The sequence below is a fragment of the Arachis ipaensis genome, chromosome B2, assembly GCF_059453495.1.
Source record: "Arachis ipaensis isolate K30076 ecotype BB chromosome B2, ASM5945349v1, whole genome shotgun sequence".
Lineage (NCBI taxonomy): Eukaryota > Viridiplantae > Streptophyta > Magnoliopsida > Fabales > Fabaceae > Arachis > Arachis ipaensis.
Window position 1 is genome coordinate 5,306,048 of NC_142437.1, and position 19,617 is coordinate 5,325,664.

Sequence of the window (19,617 nt, forward strand, 5' to 3'; positions counted from 1 at the left end):
TTTGGTAGGTTTGATTTTGAACTTTCAATTATTACCATTAGTTTATTCATTTAATCTTTAATCGTTATTATTGCATCTTTGACAAATCTGAAAGCAATAGGTAGTAGAGAGAGCTGCAAGCTGTTTTTTTTTTTATTCTTTCATAATTTTATTAGATTGTGTTAATAATAATAAAAAATAGATATAATTCAACTATTAAATAAAATATTTTACACTATTTGCATCAAAATTAACCTAAAAAAAAAAACTCAAATATCATCCAGCAAAAGGTCAAAAGCATAGTGGGTGGTGCAGTTTTGTTCCAACTTCCAACTCACGCGTCCCATAATCCCATTAACTCCTCTTTAGAAAACTTCTAAAAAGTAACTGTCTCCACTTTGAACATTTGTTATCATTACAAAAGAAGAAGTAAGATTTGAAAAAGCATCAGAACCACATTCTAAATTCTCATTCACTCCCAACCAAACCCAACATGACATAACAACACAACACATTCTTGCATTCTTTTTCAAACACAATATTTATACTACTAACAAATGTAAGTATTAGTCTTGGTCTTCAGTCTTCACAGTTGCATTTCTTGCAGAAAAGGTTTCCTCCTAACTGTTGGAAAATTCCAATTCATGGGCTTTAACTTTGCTTTCTTTCCAAGCTAACAGAATTTTGAACTTCGTCCCTTTCTTATATTGGTACAAATTTTGTTCCTTTCACATAAATTAGACAACCCTTTATGTTGTTTTGTATGAGTTTGTCTGTCAGTGGTTGAGGTATGTAGTAATTATTTTCCTTGATGCCCTTTTAGTTGTATATATTTTTTATGAATGATGTAAGATTAAGATAATGTTCTTGTCCGTTTTTGGGTCTTGAAGAGCTATAAATTTTTGCATTTAATAACTTTGTGAACTATAATCCATCCTGAAAGTACAGAAAATCTTTGATTCTGTTAAATGTTTTTGTCCAATTTAACATTGCATTTGATCTGTTCACCGAAATGTTTGTGTGAAAGTAATTCGAATGCCTTTTTATTTTTCAGTGTTGAGTTCTAGCTAACTTGTCCATGGAAGTTCCAATGGAGGAGAAACCATTTCCAGCATGGTCATGGTCTGTTGAGGAGTGTTTGAAAGAGTATGGAGTGAAACTCGAAAGGGGTCTGAGCACTTTCGAGGTTCAGAGGAGGCGCGAAAAGTATGGTTGGAATGAGTTAGCAAAGGAGAAAGGGAAGCCATTATGGCAATTGGTATTAGAACAATTTGATGACTTGCTGGTAAAGATACTTTTGATTGCAGCATTCATTTCATTTATCTTAGCTTACTTTCATGGAGGCGAAACGGGGGAATCTGGATTCGAAGCTTATGTGGAACCACTTGTAATCATTTTGATTCTAGTCCTTAATGCCATTGTTGGAGTTTGGCAAGAGAATAATGCTGAAAAGGCTCTTGAAGCTCTTAAGGAGTTGCAATGTGAATCTGGAAAGGTGTTAAGGGATGGAAATTTTGTGCCGGATTTGCCTGCAAGAGAGCTAGTTCCCGGTGATATTGTGGAGTTGCGCGTCGGAGATAAAGTCCCTGCTGACATGAGAGTTGCAGCCTTGAAAACTTCAACTTTGCGAGCCGAGCAAAGCTCGCTAACCGGAGAAGCAATGCCAGTTCTCAAAGGAACAAGTCCTGTTTTCTTGGATGATTGTGAGTTGCAGGCCAAGGAGAATATGGTCTTTGCAGGAACCACAGTTGTCAATGGGAGTTGTGTTTGTATTGTTATCACCACTGGAATGAACACCGAAATTGGGAAGATACAGAAGCAGATACATGAGGCTTCTCTGGAGGAAAGTGACACTCCTTTGAAGAAGAAATTAGATGAATTTGGTAATAGGCTCACCACTGCAATTGGTATAGTTTGTCTTGTTGTTTGGATCATAAACTACAAGAATTTCCTTTCTTGGGATGTTGTTGATGGATTTCCCTCAAACATCAAATTTTCCTTCCAGAAGTGCACATACTATTTCAAAATCGCCGTTGCACTCGCAGTGGCTGCAATACCAGAAGGTCTGCCTGCTGTTATCACAACTTGTTTAGCACTTGGTACAAGGAAAATGGCACAAAAGAATGCAATTGTTAGAAAGCTTCCAAGTGTAGAAACTTTGGGATGTACTACTGTGATTTGCTCGGATAAAACTGGTACTCTTACGACGAATCAAATGTCTGTGACAGAGTTCTTTACTTTAGGAGGGAGAACCAATGCTTCTCGAGTCATTCGCGTGGAAGGCACAACTTATGATCCAAGGGATGGGGGAATTATTGACTGGACTTGCTTTAACATGGATGCCAACCTTCAAGCCATGGCTGAAATATGTGCAGTTTGTAATGATGCTGGAATTTATTTCGATGGGCGCCTTTTTCGCGCCACAGGGTTGCCTACTGAAGCAGCACTAAAAGTCTTGGTTGAAAAGATGGGAGTTCCAGATACAAAGTCAAAAAACAAGATTACTAATTCACAAAACATGGTTGAATCCAACAGTACTGTGAAGTTGGGTACGGAAAATGGACCAATTAATGAAAAAATAAATAAATTGCCAAAGTACAACTCTCCTAGGAATAACAATGTACTTTTTAATTCTTATTGTACAGGTTGTTGTGACTGGTGGAATAGAAGATCCAAGAGGGTAGCAACATTGGAGTTTGATCGCGTTCGGAAGTCAATGAGTGTCATTGTTCGCGAACCGGATGGTGAAAATAGGCTTCTTGTAAAGGTGATTTGTTGGTTATTCTGCTGCATAATTAAGATACATGATTTGGACCTTTAAGTTCTAAAATAGTTGAATCACAGGGTGCTGTTGAGAGTTTACTGGAGAGAAGCTCACATGTGCAACTAGCTGATGGATCTCTGGTTCCGATAGATGAGCAATGCAGGGAATTGCTTCTACATAGACTCATGGAGATGAGTTCGAAGGGATTGCGCTGCTTGGGATTTGCGTATAAGGATCAGTTAGGAGAGTTTTCGGACTACTATGCAGATACTCATCCTTCTCATAACAAATTGCTTGATCCAGCATGCTACTCAGCCATTGAAAGTGATCTAGTTTTTGTTGGTGTTGTTGGTCTAAGAGTAAGTTTGCTGAATATCTTTAATTATACCAATTAATCGATCAATCAATCTTCATTTTGTTATTCTCTATAGAAAAAGTTTTACACTGTCATCCAATCAGGTATTTGCTTAATATCTTTAAGACTATTTTGGTATTCTTGATTAGGACCCTCCACGCGAGGAAGTTCATAAAGCAATTGAGGATTGTAAGGAAGCTGGGATAAGAGTTATGGTGATAACTGGTGATAACAAGTCAACAGCAGAGGCTATTTGCAGAGAAATCAGTTTGTTCTCCAAAGATGAGGACCTTAAAGGACAAAGCCTAACAGGTAAAGAATTCATGTCTCTTCCTCCTTCAGAACAAGTTAAGATGCTGCTGAGACCTGGAGGCAAGGTCTTTTCGCGAGCCGAGCCAAGACACAAGCAAGAAATTGTGAGGTTGCTGAAGGACATGGGGGAGATAGTTGCAATGACCGGAGATGGAGTGAACGATGCGCCAGCACTCAAGCTTGCTGATATTGGCATTGCCATGGGAATAACTGGGACAGAGGTATAACATAACAGAGTTTTCAACTGTTTTATTCTCATTTTGATATGATGATTTCTAACATTGTCTGAAATATTGAAGGTTGCTAAAGAAGCTTCAGATATGGTGCTAGCAGATGACAATTTTAGTACAATTGTCACGGCCGTAGCAGAAGGTCGCGCAATTTACAATAACATGAAATCATTCATCAGGTATGTTTTATTGAATTTGTTTACTTCTGGTTTTGGTTGATCTACACAAGAAGTCCTTACTAAAATTTATTCAACATTAACAGGTACATGATATCATCAAATGTTGGAGAAGTTATTTCAATATTCTTGACTGCTGCTCTTGGGATCCCAGAATGCATGATACCAGTGCAGCTCCTGTGGGTGAACTTGGTCACTGATGGTCCACCTGCCACAGCTCTTGGTTTCAACCCTGCTGATGTTGATATCATGCGCAAGCCGCCTCGGAAAAGCAATGATTCTCTCATAAGTTCTTGGGTTCTTGTCCGCTATCTTGTAAGTTTCTCAGTTCCCTTCATTTTAGGCTATGTTTTGGCACGCTTGATTGAATTAGGCCTGATAGAATAAACTGATATGGATTTGTAATAAAATCACTTCTCTTAAAAGTTTAAACTGATAATAGGAGGTATATGAATGATTATATTTCTAAACTGATAAGTTATATTCTTTTGCGTTGTTGCTTTATGCGGAAATTTTTTTCTTTTGGGGTTTAATAAGGATCGAGCTCTAGATTTTTCAGTCATAGAAGTTCTGATAAGTGTTATAAAACCACTTCCCAAAAGTTTAAGCTAATAGGACTAAAATTATGCATAACAAATATGACATACAAACTTATTGAAGTCTTATGATCAAGTCTCATAAATTCATCAATTTGATTTTGAAGAATAATTCTACAATGCTTATTGCAGGTTATTGGCTCTTATGTGGGAATTGCTACAGTTGGAATTTTTGTCTTGTGGTACACTCAAGCTTCTTTTCTAGGCATCAATCTTGTTGGTGATGGCCATACAATCATAGAACTCTCCCAGCTTCTCAACTGGGGAGAGTGCCATTCGTGGCCTAACTTCACGGCCACGCCATTCACAGTCAGTGGCGGCCGAGCAATAACATTCTCAAATCCATGTGACTACTTCTCTGTTGGTAAAGTGAAGGCTATGACTCTGTCCCTCTCTGTATTGGTTGCAATTGAGATGTTCAATTCCCTAAATGCCCTCTCAGAAGAGAATAGCTTGAGAAAGATTCCACCTTGGAGGAACCCTTGGCTTATGGTAGCAATGTCAATATCATTTGGACTCCATTGCCTCATACTCTATACTCCATTCCTTGCTAATGTGTTTGGTGTTGTTCCACTTAGCTTGAATGAGTGGTTTTTGGTGATTCTTATATCAGCACCTGTTATTCTCATTGATGAGATTCTTAAATTGGTGGCTAGGAATCAAAGGAAGGTGAAAAAGGAGAAAGTAGCATGATCAAGCCAAATTCTTTGATAGATTTTTATTCTTTTGTCTTTTAGGAAAGTTATTACAGTTCATTAATTTATGTAAAGGAATTTGTCACTTTAAATGTTCATCATACAAAGTTTATCTTAGGCATCTTGTTCAATACCCCTCCATTTTTTTACTACCTGATGAAACAAAAGTTACCAATAAAAGAACCAATAAAAAAGAATCTTAGTATCTGGACTATGATTCATGATTTGTAACAAATTAACAATGATATAAGGAATTGTATTCAAAATATGGTTTAACTTAATTATGATGGAAGCTTAAGGCCTTAAACCGTCTTCAAAAAGTAACACATTTCATGACACTTGAACAAAGTTCAATCTAATATTTGTTTATTTATACTTAGTGAGTAATTATAAACCAATTATGCCAGTACTTTCGCCTTGATCACATTAAGGTTGTCGAAAAAATTTCATCAACAGTTACAAACATTCCGTCGAACACCTGGCGTGCCATCTACAGGTTCAGCGGAACTGAAAGTTCAGAAAAACAAGAGTCAAATACAAAAATATATTCCGTTGCCGGGACTTGAACCCGGGTCTTTCGGGTGAGAGCCGAATATCCTGACCAACTAGACTACAACGGATTGATGTTCATGTCGTAATTATTTATTTTGAAAACATTGTATAATAATTTATTTTTGGGACACATGTCTATGATTAGATAAAAAGGACCAGCCCAAATCTTTTAATGTTAAAAAAATATGAAGTTGGGGGAAAAAAAAGCAATAAGACAAAAGTGTGGGGCTAACAGATCCAATCCATTTAGAAAATAACAATAGCTTGATTGAACAACTTAGTTGCACAGTTCCAAAAAAAAAAAAAAAAAAAATACAACTTAGTTATACCCAAGGCTTTGATCTAATGATTATCATGTATGTTTCGTAACAAGTGCATACCAGTTCAAAATTTGGTTAGATTAAGTAGTGGATGGAACCTTAAGTATTGTGTATGTGAATGTAGTGTAGATAAATTTGTAATGTCTGGAATTGAAGGCTGTTCAATTCAATTGACAAAAACAAAAATAACTTGATTTAAGATAACTAAGTTGAGTTAGTCTAAGATTTGCTTACTAATTTATTTAAATAATTATCGAAAATTTAAATTTTATCTTGTGCATACAATTATTGTTTGATAAAAAATAAAGAGTTGGTTTGAGTTTAAAAGAAAATCCCTCCCATAAGCAAAGCTTAATCGCAAAACAAATAATATATTCCAACGAGTGTCAATCATCCCACGACGCCCCTAAATTGCACAAAAACTTCAAAAAGCCAGATGTTGGGTATAAATTAAATGATGCCACACAACATCTATATGTGTGGATTTTTTTTTCTTTCAATTTATACCATACAATCTCTCTAATATTATGTTAGCTATTACCTTATAGAGATATAGGCCAATACACAAATATAAAATAAAATACACCAAACTAACTTGGTTTGGTTGAGCAGTCAGCTAATTTATCCATTTAAATACGTATTATAAATTTAAATTCCATTTTATATATAAAGTAATTCATTGACTAACAACAAATTCTTAAATAGAATTCATATTGGAACTAGAGAACATTGTGAACGACTAAAAAAAAATACAATATACATCACTTATTTTTGTTAGTGCAATAAATTACTACAAATTTATATGATTTGGATCAAATTTTTTAAAAATAAAAAATTGATAAAATAAAAAATAAAAGTCTAATATTTTTTAATAAAAAAAATATAAAATTCATATATGATAAAAGTTGAAAATCAATTATAATTAAACTTTTTTTTTCCTTTTTTAATCTAGCATTTTTTTCATATGATGCTATAAGTACTATATTCTTTGTATTAATTGTTTATGATATATAAGTACATTCAATAACCAACATTGCATTACTCGAGTGATAAGTAATAAAGTTGTCTTAATAACATAATTTGAATACTGCTGATAAATATAAAAGAAACTAATCTTTTAATTATTTTATTGTTCTTTTAAATATACATTAAAAGTTAAAACAGACAAAGAATTATTAGGGTTCACTATATTTCCATTTATTTCACCTTGAGGGGGGAAATAACAATGCAAGAACACAACAATATAATATGATGTTCAAAGAAAGTACTTGATTAATCTTTAGCATTTTGATGCATGAGCTGGTTCATCAATGTCCAAGGCCACACCCTAATAAAACATTCAAGGAAAATTCTTAAATGATTAGACTATTAAAGCATAGCATTTGCAAGATATAAACAATGATATTAATTAGGGGAAAGCAAAAGAGAAAAAAAAAAAAAAAAGGGAAAAAAAGGTGGTAAAATTGGTGGAAAAGGAAAAGTAATTATCTCCATCCATGCATTAAGCCTTAAATTAAGGAAAAGAAAAAGAGTGATATGAAACTAGACAGCTCAACCATATTCAACAAATGAAGATTCATAGTTCTATAACATGAGACATAATAATTAATAAACATCACCACCATAACCAAGGTAAAGAAAATTGAGATTTTATGTAAAATAAAAAAAATAAATTAAGTACATAAAATATAAAATTTTAATAAAATTTAAATCATAAAATCGTTAAACATAATAATACAAATTTTATAAAATCGATTGACTCTTTTAAAAACATCGCCATAACTACTTTTTAGAAAATTTTGATCAATTCCTACTTATGGTTTCCCTTTTTTGCCTAAAAAGAATTCAACCATTTACTGAAGTACTATAATACATCAGCAACAGAAAACCATCAATGTTCAAGGCAATAGAGTCCAATAATAGTTCCAAATAATATTAAAATTGTGAGACAAAAGCTGGCCCACATTTCATTGCCTATTCTTTGGTTTAGTTTTCTTTTAATATTGTTAAACTAAAAATAATAAAAAATAATTATTTACAAAACAAAATTTTAAATAAGGATTATTTTAAAAATTATATTTTGTGGGAATTAATTTTACAATAAAATGGAAGAACAAATATTTATTAGCACCTCACTACATGTTCTACCAAAAAATATATTAATTAAATATTCTACCTTCAGCATAAAATTAATTCATTATAAAAATATTATGCGTATACTAAAAATCAATCACTCTCACAAATTAAAATTCAATTTCCTGAATAATTTTTACTTCACATATCATTATGATATTGTTTTATTTAATAATAATTTCACACTAGTGATTCAACAACTACCTTATCTTGCTCTTTCTTTTTTCCCCACCAAGACCAAAAACTTTAGAATCAAAGTTGCATTTAAATGCTCTACACTAGGACCAATTAAAGACTTAGACCAACAAACACATAGTTATTACCTTTTTATTTCAAGCTTCTTAGTGTTCTTGACATGAAAATGAATGGTGTTGAGGCTGAAAAAAAACAATATAATGAGAGTGAGAAAATAATAGGGTATTATGATGATGATGTGAATGAGAAAATAGATTATGTGTTTAAGGTTGTGGTGATTGGAGATTCATCAGTGGGAAAGACTCAAATGCTCTCAAGGTTTGCAAAGAATGAGTTTTGCTTTGACTCTAAGTCAACCATTGGTGTTGAGTTCCAAACTAGGACTCTCACCATTAATGGCAAAGTCATCAAGGCTCAGATCTGGGATACTGCTGGCCAAGAAAGGTTCATTCATGTTTTTTTTTTCCTTTCTTTTTTTAGTTAAATCCTTAAATAAAATAGTATAACTAAACAATCTCACTACGTTACCAACAGAATTTCTGCCAACTTCTGCCAGCTCTTATTTATAACTGTGTTTAATGAAAGTGTCTTTGTGGATGTGTCTAATAAAAATGTATTTTTTATGATTGTGTTTAATAGAAGTGTCTTTATAGATATATTTTATGGATGTGTCTCTTTATATATGTGTTTAAAATATAATAACTAATTATTATTGGCAATAAGTTCACAGATAATATGTTGGTACCCTATACTTTTTCATGACTAAAATATTACTTCTACTCAGACATTTTATATTAATAGTGGAATTGACCTTTTTATATAAATAATGATACATATTTGTTTGAGCAATAATGTTATATACTTATATGACTAATAAATGTTTATTATTTTTAATCAACATTCGATCAATAAAAAAAATTTCTAGTTGGTCAAATGTTGTTCAAAATGATAAATTTTATTGATTAGGTAACATTACTCTTAATATAATGTAAAGTGTAATTTTTGTTGATCTTTTATGAGACTAAGTGATATTACATAAACACAACATGTCATGAATTGCTACACTCAAATTAAACTGACCTCTTTATAAGTCTAAGGTGATCAATTTTATAAATATAAAAAAAAAGTGAGTACCATATTTTATAAAATGCAATTTTAATTTGTTCAGTGTTATATAACCGAAATTTCTGTAAATTATTAAATTGTAAATTGTATTGTTGATGATATATTAGGTACAGGGCAGTGACAAGTGCATATTACAGAGGAGCATTAGGGGCAATGTTGGTATATGACATAACAAAGAGAGAATCATTTGATCATGTTACAAGGTGGATTGAAGAACTAAGATCACATGCAGATAGCTCCATTGTGATCATGTTAATTGGTAACAAATGTGACCTTGTTGACCTAAGAATGGTGTCAACTGAAGATGCAATTGAATTTGCTGAAGAACAAGGCCTTTTCTTCTCTGAGACTTCAGCACTCAATGGTAACAATGTGGAAAGTGCTTTTCTTAAATTGCTTCAAGAGATTCATAATAGGGTTGTTTCTAAGAAGAAAAGTTTGGAATGTGGTAGTGGTGATGATGACATTATTGGTAATGGTGGTAATAATAGTAGCAACACACTTAAAGGATCTAAGATTGATGTAATTTTAGGTCATGAATTGGAAATTAGTGAGATGAAGAAGTTGTCTTCATGCTCATGTTGATCTTGGAAAAGGTTAATGTTGAAAGAAAAAAAATATTTGATGGTATTATATAATATTTAATTGTCCTTTTTATTGATATTTGTGTTCAGGGGAAAGGATTATTTTAGTCTTTAATATTTGGGACGAATTATAATTTAGTTTCTAACATTTTAAATAATTTCAGTTTCAAAAAGCTTTTAAACATTATATTTAATCCCAAAAAAATTTTAAATGGGTTCAATATTGTCCAATTATTAAATTTAATACAAACAATTCGCTTATTAAAGAGCCAATAGCTTTCAATTTCAATATGTAAGTAAGATCGATTCACCAATGATCATTAATATAAATTTTTTTTTCTTTAACTTTGAAGTGTTAGATGATTGATGGTTAGAATTTGAAATTTTGTACAAAAAAAATTGAGGAGAAGAAGTGTTACAACAAAATTTTGGTTATATTTTTCTAACACATGAAAGAATATATGATTTAATTAGTGTTGGTGGGTCCCCAACTAAGTGGGGCCTACAAATTAAAAAAGATAAAAGTAGCTAATAAGCCACCGTAAAAAGGGAGAGATTTAGAGAAAGAGAGTGTGTGTCAAGCTTCTTTCATTTTTTGAAAGAAAGAAACGAAATAGAGAACTTCGACTGAGAGAAGAAAAAAAATTGGAGAAAAAAGGCATGCTATTTTAATTTGATTGAACCAGTAAATTTATTCTATTTCTAATGAAATTTTATAATGTTATTTTTAGTATAGAGATGAATATTAGGATATAACTTATTACTTATATTGCCTTTTTTTTTTTGTCTGATTTGAGATACCCACTTTTGTAGAGGGTTTATATTGATTTCATCAATTTTGATAGATGTATTTTGTTGATTGTTGAGATGCACTAGTACCACTAAAAAGACTGATTGTGTACCCATTATGTTAATAGTAGAAAATTTTACTAGATTAGATTACGTGGATTTTTTGTTCCTCTTTTGGGGTTTTCCCACGATAAAATTCTGGTGTTTGATTATTTAACTTTTTCCATTATATTTGTTGTTTGGAGTATCTTTGGTATTGCGTATTTAATCGCACAAGTTGTGAAAAAATTATTTTTTTTAGTGCTTTTATTATTAGATAGATTCTTATTGAACCTCAGTTTTCCCAATAAAGTGGTATCTAGAGCTTTGGTTGTTTATTTCTGTGCTGATTAAATAGAGCTTTGGTTGTTTATTTCTCTTATAGTCACTTGGGAGTGTTCGACTGTAAGGATTTTGTTCACATTCCAAGAGATGAAAGGTCCAAACTTGATTGAAAGTCAAAGCAGTGTATTTTCATGGGTTATGGTTACGAAGACTTTTTGTTACAAATTATGGGATTCGTTGAGTAAAAAAATAATTAGAAGTCGAGATGTGATTTTTTTAAGACCAAACTATTGAAGTTTTTGAGAAGATAGATAAACCAACAATAACTGTTAGACGTTCTACTGATGATGAACTTGGTCCTTTCACTAGACCTCCTGTTGATGGGGAAGATGTACAAGTTGATAATGTCGGTGATGATTTGCATGATGAACCTATACCTCAATCTGAGGTGCCAGATGCAGAAGTTTCACCAGATGTTGAAATCTCCCCTAAACTACCAGTTAAGCCTGAATTGAGAAGATTACTAGAGAGCATCATTCTTCTCAGAGATACTCTCCTCATGAGTATGTGATGAACACTAAGACTGGAGAGCCAGAGCATTACCAGGAAGCTATGTCTGATGAGCATAAGAAAGATTGGTTGAAGGCCATACAAGAAGAAATGAAATCCTTGCATGAGAATCATATGTTTGAATTGTTAATGCTACCGAATGGTAAAAGAGCATTCAAGAATAAATGGGTGTTCAAATTAAAAACGAATGAAAATGTCTCACGGACAAGGTACAAAACTTGATTGGTTGTAAAAGGTTTTGAGTAAAAGAAAGGTATTGATTTTGAGGAAATTTTCTCTCCAGTTGTGAAGATGTCCTCTGTTCAAGTTGTACTTGGATTTGCTGCTAGCTTGAATTTAGAGGTTGAGAAACTTGATGTGAAGGCTGTATTCCTTCACGGTGACATAAATAAAGAAATTTATGTGTAGCAATCAGAGGGTTTCGAGGTTAAAAAAAAGGAGTATCTTGTATGCAAGTTGAAGAAGAACTTATATGGGTTGAAGCAAGTACCATGGCAGTGGTACTTGAAGTTTGATTCCTTCATGGAAGGTCATGTGTATAGTAAGACTTCTTCTTATCATTGTGTGTATGTTAAGAAATTCTCTAATGGTGACTTTATAATTTTCTTACTTTATGTTGATGACATGTTGATTGTTGGTCATGATACTAAGAAAATTGAAAGTCTTAAGAAAGACTTGAACAGATCCTTTGCTATGAAAAATTTAGGTCTTGCAAAAAAAATTCTTGGCATGAGTATCACTCGTGACAGGAAGAATGGAAAACTGTGGTTGTCACAGAAGAAGTATATTGAGAAGGCTTTAGAGAGGTTTAGTATGAGTAATTCCAAACCTATTAGTACTCCACTTGCTAGTTATTTTCAAGCTGAGTTCGCGGCAATATCCTACAAGTGAAAAAAAGATAGCAGAAATGAAGAAGATTCCGTATGCATATGCAGTTAGCAGTTTGATGTATGTTGTGATTTGGACCAGGACGGATATTGTTCATGCCGTTGAAGTTGTTAGTCAGTTTCTCTCTAATCCTGGCAAGGAACACTGGCAAGCAGTAAAGTGGATTCTTAGATACCTTAATAGCACTTTCAGAGTTTGTTTATGCTTTGGGAGTGTCCAACATGTGTTGGATAGTTACACAGATGCGGATATGGCTGGAGATCTTAATTCAAGAAAGTCTACTTCTGGTTATATGATGACTTTTGCAGGGAGAGCTGTGTCGTGACAATCTCGACTGCATAAATGTGTTGTTTTGTCTATTACAGAGCCATAATACATTGCTGTTGTTGAAGCTTCTAAGGAACTCTTGTGGATGAAGAAATTTCTACAAAAGTTAGACATCAATCAAGAGAAGTTTGCATTATTTTGTGACAATTAGAGTGCTATACATCTCAGCAAAAATCTGACATTTCATTCCAGATCGAAGCACATAGAGGTGAGGTATCATTGGATACGTCAAGCGGTTGAGATGAAATCATATGCACTTGAGAAGATCCATACTGATGATAACGGTTCAGATATGATGACTAAGATTTTACCTATAGTGAAGTTTGATTCCTGCAAAGAAAAGGCGGGTTTGGTGGAATAGCCTATCCCCACTTGAGTTGGTGAGGGAGAGATTTGTTGGTGGGTCCCAACTAAGTGGGGCCCACAAATTAAAAAAAAAAAAGAAAAGTTGCTAATAAGCCACAAGAGAGAGAGGGAGAGAGAGAGAAGAAGAAAATTGGAGAAAAATAGTATGCCATTTTAATTCGATTGAACTGGTAAATTTGTTCTATTTTTTTATAAAATTTTAGTATGTTATTTCTGATATAGAAATGAACATTAGGATATAACTTGTTACATGTATTGTATTTTTTTTTTTCTGATTTGAGATATCCACATTTGTGGAGGGTTTATGTTGATTCTATCAGTTTTAATGATGTATTTTGTTGATTGTTGAGATGTCCTAGTACCATTAGGAAGACTGATTGTGTACCCATTATTTTGATAGTAGATGATTTTGCTGGACTAGGTCCCGTGAATTTTTTGTCTCTCTTTTACGGGTTTTTCCACAATAAAATTCTGGTGTTTGATTATTTAATTTCTGCTATTATATTTGCTAATTGAAGTACCTTTGGTATTACTTATTTAATCGCACAGATTGTAAAAAAAAAAAATTTTTGTACTTCTATTGTTAGATAGGTTCTTATTGAATTTCAGATTTTCTAACAATTAGTAACGTTATTAACCTTCACGTCATTTATTCCGTTAATTATTAGTGCTAAATTTAATGATAGAACCACATTAAAATTATTTGAAATTTTTCGGGATAGAATTAGGATATTTGAAATGTTAGGATCAAATTAAGAGTTGAAAGTTAAAGATTAAAATAATACTTTATTTTTGTATTTATTTAAAAATTAATAAAATTTGAAGATAAAAAATGGTAAGGTATTTGAATAAAATAAAAATAAAGAAATTTGATGTGATACTCTTTTTTATTAAAGGAGCAATTGAATAGTTAATGCTATAAGTCTACTGAGTCAATTCATTCACTTCCCAGCACGTTCCAACTAGACATTTCGTGTATAGATAAATTTGTGATATACTCATATACACACATTTATTTTGAAGTTACCATGTATTTATTTAGGAATTGGATATTCTAATGTTTATCCAAGACAAGAATATGCAATACTATTCACTCAAAAAGAAAGAATATGCGGCTCTCGAGAAGAGTGTGAGTGACGAAACCATAACATATTAATTGGCCCCTAAGATATTATGGAAATAAATAAGAACGAAAAAGTAAAAATAAAAATAAAAGGGGTCACGATCATGTATATTACTTGCCACTTGTATGTGTTTACTTAAAGCCATTATCTTGGAGTTGATCTAGTTGGTTAAGTTAAGTACTTGACTCTTCAATCACTATTTATTTATTTATTTATTTTTAGGGTTCTGCTAATGTGTAGAAAGTCATTTGATTCTACACATATAGAATATACGTGTGATTATGTAGCCAATGTTCAGCATTTGGTCGTCATTCATTTTGACAGTTGTTCATCAAAAGTTGTAGCTTATTAAGCACAAAGTCCGTAACTTAGGAGTAACTACTTCACAGTGAGTAGTGTAGATTAGTATGATTTGGGGGTAATTTATCATAATAAATAGAGTTTTAATATTATCAAAATACACATTTTACAAAATAGATACCGAAATATTTTTTTTTATAAATTATGTAAACTGTGACAGGAGACCCACGATTTATAAATGTACGTAAACTGCTATAGGGGTGTCGCAGTTTACGTTCAAGGCAAAACTAACATAATTCGCGATAGGGGTATCGCGGTTTATGTGTGAATGAGCAGTGAGCATAAACTGGTACAGGAGTCCAGCGGTTTATACTTTAGTATAAATACGTTTCAGGGTATTGCGGATTCTTCATTTGTGGTTGTTTTCAGGTTTTTAGAGAGAGAATGAGAGGTTTTGTAGAGAGAGGAAGAGAGAAAAGTGTGGATTGTTTGAGCTTGTTGGGGGCAAGACTATGGCGCACGAACGCAGTCTTTACAGGCTCAACGGCGTTGCGCACGTTGCTGCAGCATAAACGAAGAGGTTAGTTTGGTTATTTTCAGTTAATGTATTTTGTATAATATTTTTCCAAGGCTTGTGATTTAGGTATTTAAATTTAGATTTAAATTTTAAAATTATAAGATTTAGTATTTAATTAATTTGAATTAAAATCTTGAATCATTTCTACAAATTTTATTGAATTTTGTCAGCAGAGGAGCTTCTTAAAGATCCGTTCCTGCAAGTTGAGAATGGTCCTAGGCTAGGTCGTAGCAGGTCTCGCCTATCCATGGACATAGATAATGAGGGCAGACAGAATTATGCAAGCAGTGATGCCGGAAGCAACAAAGGCGGTGTGCATAGTCCTGTTTTCGAAGTTAAGAGGACAAATAAGAACAACGAGTTTAGGTTGACAGGAGCCAAAAATGATGATAACTCGATATCATTGACCTTGCGAATTGCTGATACTAATGGTGAGTATCACCCTCTTTTCCTTGGCTCTCTTATTTACCTGTCTACCATGTACTTCTCTAGTTCTCTCCAATCCAGAGGAATACTTTAATCTAACTACAAATAGTAAATAATTGTAAATTAATGCTAAGAAGTCTCTTGTTGTGTTACATCCAGGTGGAGTAAGGAATATACATTTTCTCTTCTACTTTGATACAGATACTGCTCTCGCGGTGGCATCAAAGATGGTCGAACATTTGGAGCTTGCAGATCATGATGTAGCCTTCATAATTGACCTTATCGATTACTTGGTATTTAAGCTTCTACCTTGGTGGAAGCCTTCATCTACTCGTTGCTCACTTGGCGAATCAATTTAATACAGTAGGTCAACAAATATAGATGGCCAAACAATGGCAGGTCTATGGAGTTCTGTCCCAAACGATGTTCCCTCCGAGCCGGTTGTTGGTCGAGATGACTTCTCCGAACACAATACATTGAGAGAAGGTTCTATGATTAGAAAATAGGAATTGTTTGTTACCTATTTAAACTTTAATATTATATTTTTTGTTTTAGATTACTTTAAATTAAATATGTCAGTCGTATTAGATACTTTTATTAACTTTAATTTAAAATTATAAGTTTAGTTTCTGTTTCCTTTTATAGTAAAAGGACTAAACTTGTTAGTGTTGGAATTTTTATTTGTTTGGTTTCTTCTGTCACATGCTACAGCCGACTAGGTGTATTTATAGTGTTTGGAGGCAGCAGAACATGCCTCTGCATGACAGGATCATACCCTATCTAGAGAGGGCTGGTTTGTACCACCCGACAAGGCTTAACGCGAGGTGGTTCTAGTTGGACGAGCCCTTAGTTAGCGCTTTCATTGAGAGGTGGCGTCCTGAAATGCATACCTTTCATATGCCTTTCAGAGAGTGCACCATCACGCTACAGGATGTAGTATACCAGCTGGGGCTGCCCGTGGATGGTTTACCTGTATTCGGGTGCCTTACTGATTTTGAGAAGCTGATGGATGAAGGCAAACCGGCGTGGGAGTGGTTTCAAGAGTTGTTTGCCGATCCTAGGGCGGAGGAGATCAGTCAGGATGTTGTTCAGAGAGGTTCGTTACAGGTGCCTTCTAGGGTTCCGATGCTGGATGTGCCTAATAACAGGTGCGTGGAGAGGCAACGACGCATTGGTACCCGGGCTACAAACCGGGAGTGGCGATGGCTGGATGAAAAGATTCAGGATGACACAGCTGGTGGCGATGGAGGAGGACATGCTTATCACCGTGTCCGGCATGGCCGTCCTCGACCTCGGGGTGGTGCATTAGGGGTTGCATCTGGTAGTCCTGGTGATAGACCCACTAAGCAGGCAAGGGCTGGATTCTAGGAGGTTCCTTTTACACATGTTTCGAGCTCCCAGATATACCATGAGATCGATAGACAGATGTATGATGACCTGGCGGGCCCGACGTTCACGATGGATATGGACCATCAGGTCGGCAGTTCACAGTTCTATTCCGACTTTACAGATCTCATTCGAGATGACGACCCTCTGCCCTTTCAGCACCAGACCCCACTGGATCAGATGCCGGAGTACCAGCCCCAGATAATGGACGTTGTGGAAGGGTACCGCCCACAAATGGAGGAGATTCAGTGGTACCAGCCGCAGATGTCAGACCCTCCGGGGTACCAGCCCTAGCCACACTTTCATGTAGACCTGAATGAGCCTGCTAGTAGCCCGTATGACAGTTGGTTTAGCATGGGAGGGACGCCTCCATCTACATATGGTGTGGGCATGCCTGTCGTTTCTCCAGCACAGCAGCATCAAAGGCCAGCCAGAGTGAGACGGGCCGCTTGATGTAGTACAAGGTCGCATCTCCTAGGCGCATTCGGGGATGACGCTCACGAGGAGGATGAGGACAGGTAGGAGCCGTAGCTGTTTATTTTATATTTTTATTGATGAAACCTATGTTTGTCGTGTACTTTTGTATTATGTGATGATACTTTTTAATCCCTTATTTATGTTTATTTATGTTTAGGCGTCATGTACTAGTGTGTACTTAGTTTATTTTTCATGGACTTATGTGTGTGTTATTTATGGTTGGGACAGTTGGTATGTCTTGTTTATGCACACTGCTCATTTACACATAAATCGCGACACTCCTATCGCGAATTATGTTAGTTTTGCTTTGAACGTAAACTGCGACACCCCTGTAGCGATTTTTATAGTGTATGAAAAAAATGCATTTTGGTATTCGTTTTGTAAGATGTGTGTTTTGGTAATATTAAAAGCCACTTTATTTATTATGGTAAATTGCTCATGGTTTGATGACTTTATTAATAGATAATAACCATACAATTAGTTTGACTTTATAAATAGAAAAAAAAGTTTAAATTAAAATTAAAAATAATAAAATCTTAAAAAAATCTAAAATAAAATTACAAATAGCACGAACATCAAGTTATTAATAAAATTAAAATAATACAAATAAAAATAAATATCTTATCATTTTTTTTAATTCTAAATTTTTATAATATTATTCTTTAAATAATTAGCTTAGTGATTATCTTGAGTTTTTATAAAAAAAGAAGGTTGTAGGTTTAATATTTATTCACTACATATATAATTTTTAAATTTTAAATATATATTATATAATATATTAAGAGTACTAGTAAAATAGGATAGAATCTACTCTGAACTCGCATTCGATCCTATCTACAAGCAAATTCTATCCACACTCCATTTTATTTGTAGCGGATCGGATAAATAACTATATCCAATTGAATTGAATAAGGTCAAATACCCACAAATAAAATACATATTGTCAGTCCAAATTAAAATATTATATATTTTTATTTATAAAATATGATAATTAATAAGTATATTTTTATTTCTCGTGTATTTTGATTTTTCTAAAATAAATTGTTTACTATATATTTTTTTCTAAAATTTGATAATAAGTATATCGTTTATATAAAATATAATTATTTTAAAGAATTTACATTTTGTTATTATTAGCAGGGATAAAAAAACTAATAATTTTTATTTGTAGGTCTTTGTTTTTTTTTTTTTACCAACGATAGGAGACTCGAACCCGCAACCTCTTAATTGAGTATGGGGAGACTATGCCATTTGAGCTATTACTCATTGGCAAAATTTGAAAAGATAGGAGACTCGAACCCGCAACCTTTTAATTGAGTATGGGGAGTCTGTACCATTTGAGCTATTATTCATTGGTTTTGTAGGTCTTTGTTAGCGATAAATAGAATAATGAAATTTATTTAAAATTTTATAATTTTTCTAAAAGGCTTTTTGTATTTTTATGCATATATAAATGTTCGTTTTTAATGGTAGTTACTAGTAAATTTAAGTATTTAACAAATTTTATTAGGCATAAATTAAAAAAATATGTGGGGCCTACTGATTGCAGAACTCTAATTGTATGGATCTCATATGGACGCTGCTGTTCTATTATGTATTGGTTTACTATTTTTTGGTATGACACTACCTATATCATTGATCGACACGTAGTTTTTATGTGTTAAAAGAATCTCCCTTCTACATAGTAGCAGAACCCTTATTTTTATGAAGATATTTACAGTCACTTGTAAACATGCACTTTAAAGTTTAAAGGGGAAAAATAGTAACATTTTAAAGTAGTTTCAAAACAATTTTGATGAGTAACTATTTTAGTACTCGAGAGTGAACTTTATTTGACAAATTAATTTTTCTATCATTTTAAAAGGAGAGTTATTATTTGTACGAGATACTAAATTGGTATTCGAAAGATTTTGACACTGATAAAATAGTACCTAATTTTTGTTATTGACAAAATAATCTTTAAATGATTTTAAAACTTGACAAGAATATCCCTAAACTCGCCAGAACATATTTCCGACGAAAATGATGTTAGAGTGGCCACCAAAAT

General features: G+C 33.3%; 3 protein-coding genes, 1 non-coding gene and 1 pseudogene across 7 annotated transcripts; 4 read left to right on the forward strand and 1 right to left on the reverse strand.

Annotated features, from left to right (window-relative positions):
- The first annotated feature begins 386 nt into the window (after positions 1-386).
- On the forward strand, positions 387-5,224 carry ECA2 (ER-type Ca2+-ATPase 2). 4 transcript variants are annotated; one of them, XM_016326239.3, is made up of 8 exons: positions 387-538; positions 1,034-2,528; positions 2,625-2,746; positions 2,824-3,102; positions 3,248-3,631; positions 3,710-3,819; positions 3,903-4,131; positions 4,545-5,224. In XM_016326239.3, exons 2-8 carry the CDS (start codon positions 1,058-1,060, stop codon positions 5,103-5,105), a joined length of 3,156 nt encoding a protein of 1,051 aa, XP_016181725.1. In that variant the 5' UTR covers positions 387-538; positions 1,034-1,057; the 3' UTR covers positions 5,106-5,224. The 4 variants fall into 4 exon arrangements, with proteins under 4 accessions (XP_016181725.1, XP_016181699.1, XP_016181716.1 ...); XM_016326213.3 differs by having other exon boundaries at positions 431-689; XM_016326230.3 differs by having other exon boundaries at positions 527-591.
- A 430-nt stretch (positions 5,225-5,654) lies between these two features.
- On the reverse strand, positions 5,655-5,727 carry TRNAE-CUC (transfer RNA glutamic acid (anticodon CUC)). The gene has a single exon. It is a non-coding gene; the product is annotated as a tRNA-Glu (tRNA).
- Positions 5,728-8,408: 2,681 nt separating this feature from the next.
- On the forward strand, positions 8,409-10,093 carry LOC107623863 (ras-related protein RABA3). The gene is made up of 2 exons (XM_016326260.3): positions 8,409-8,751; positions 9,540-10,093. Exons 1-2 carry the CDS (start codon positions 8,468-8,470, stop codon positions 10,015-10,017), a joined length of 762 nt encoding a protein of 253 aa, XP_016181746.1. The 5' UTR covers positions 8,409-8,467; the 3' UTR covers positions 10,018-10,093.
- A 5,435-nt stretch (positions 10,094-15,528) lies between these two features.
- LOC110268656 (putative serine/threonine-protein kinase WNK4) lies at positions 15,529-16,066 on the forward strand. The gene is made up of 2 exons (XM_021115244.2): positions 15,529-15,712; positions 15,867-16,066. The coding sequence occupies exons 1-2, from the start codon at positions 15,529-15,531 to the stop codon at positions 16,064-16,066; spliced, it is 384 nt and encodes a 127-aa protein (XP_020970903.1).
- Positions 16,067-16,832: 766 nt separating this feature from the next.
- LOC148572890 (uncharacterized) lies at positions 16,833-17,387 on the forward strand (annotated as a pseudogene).
- The last annotated feature ends 2,230 nt before the right edge of the window (positions 17,388-19,617 follow it).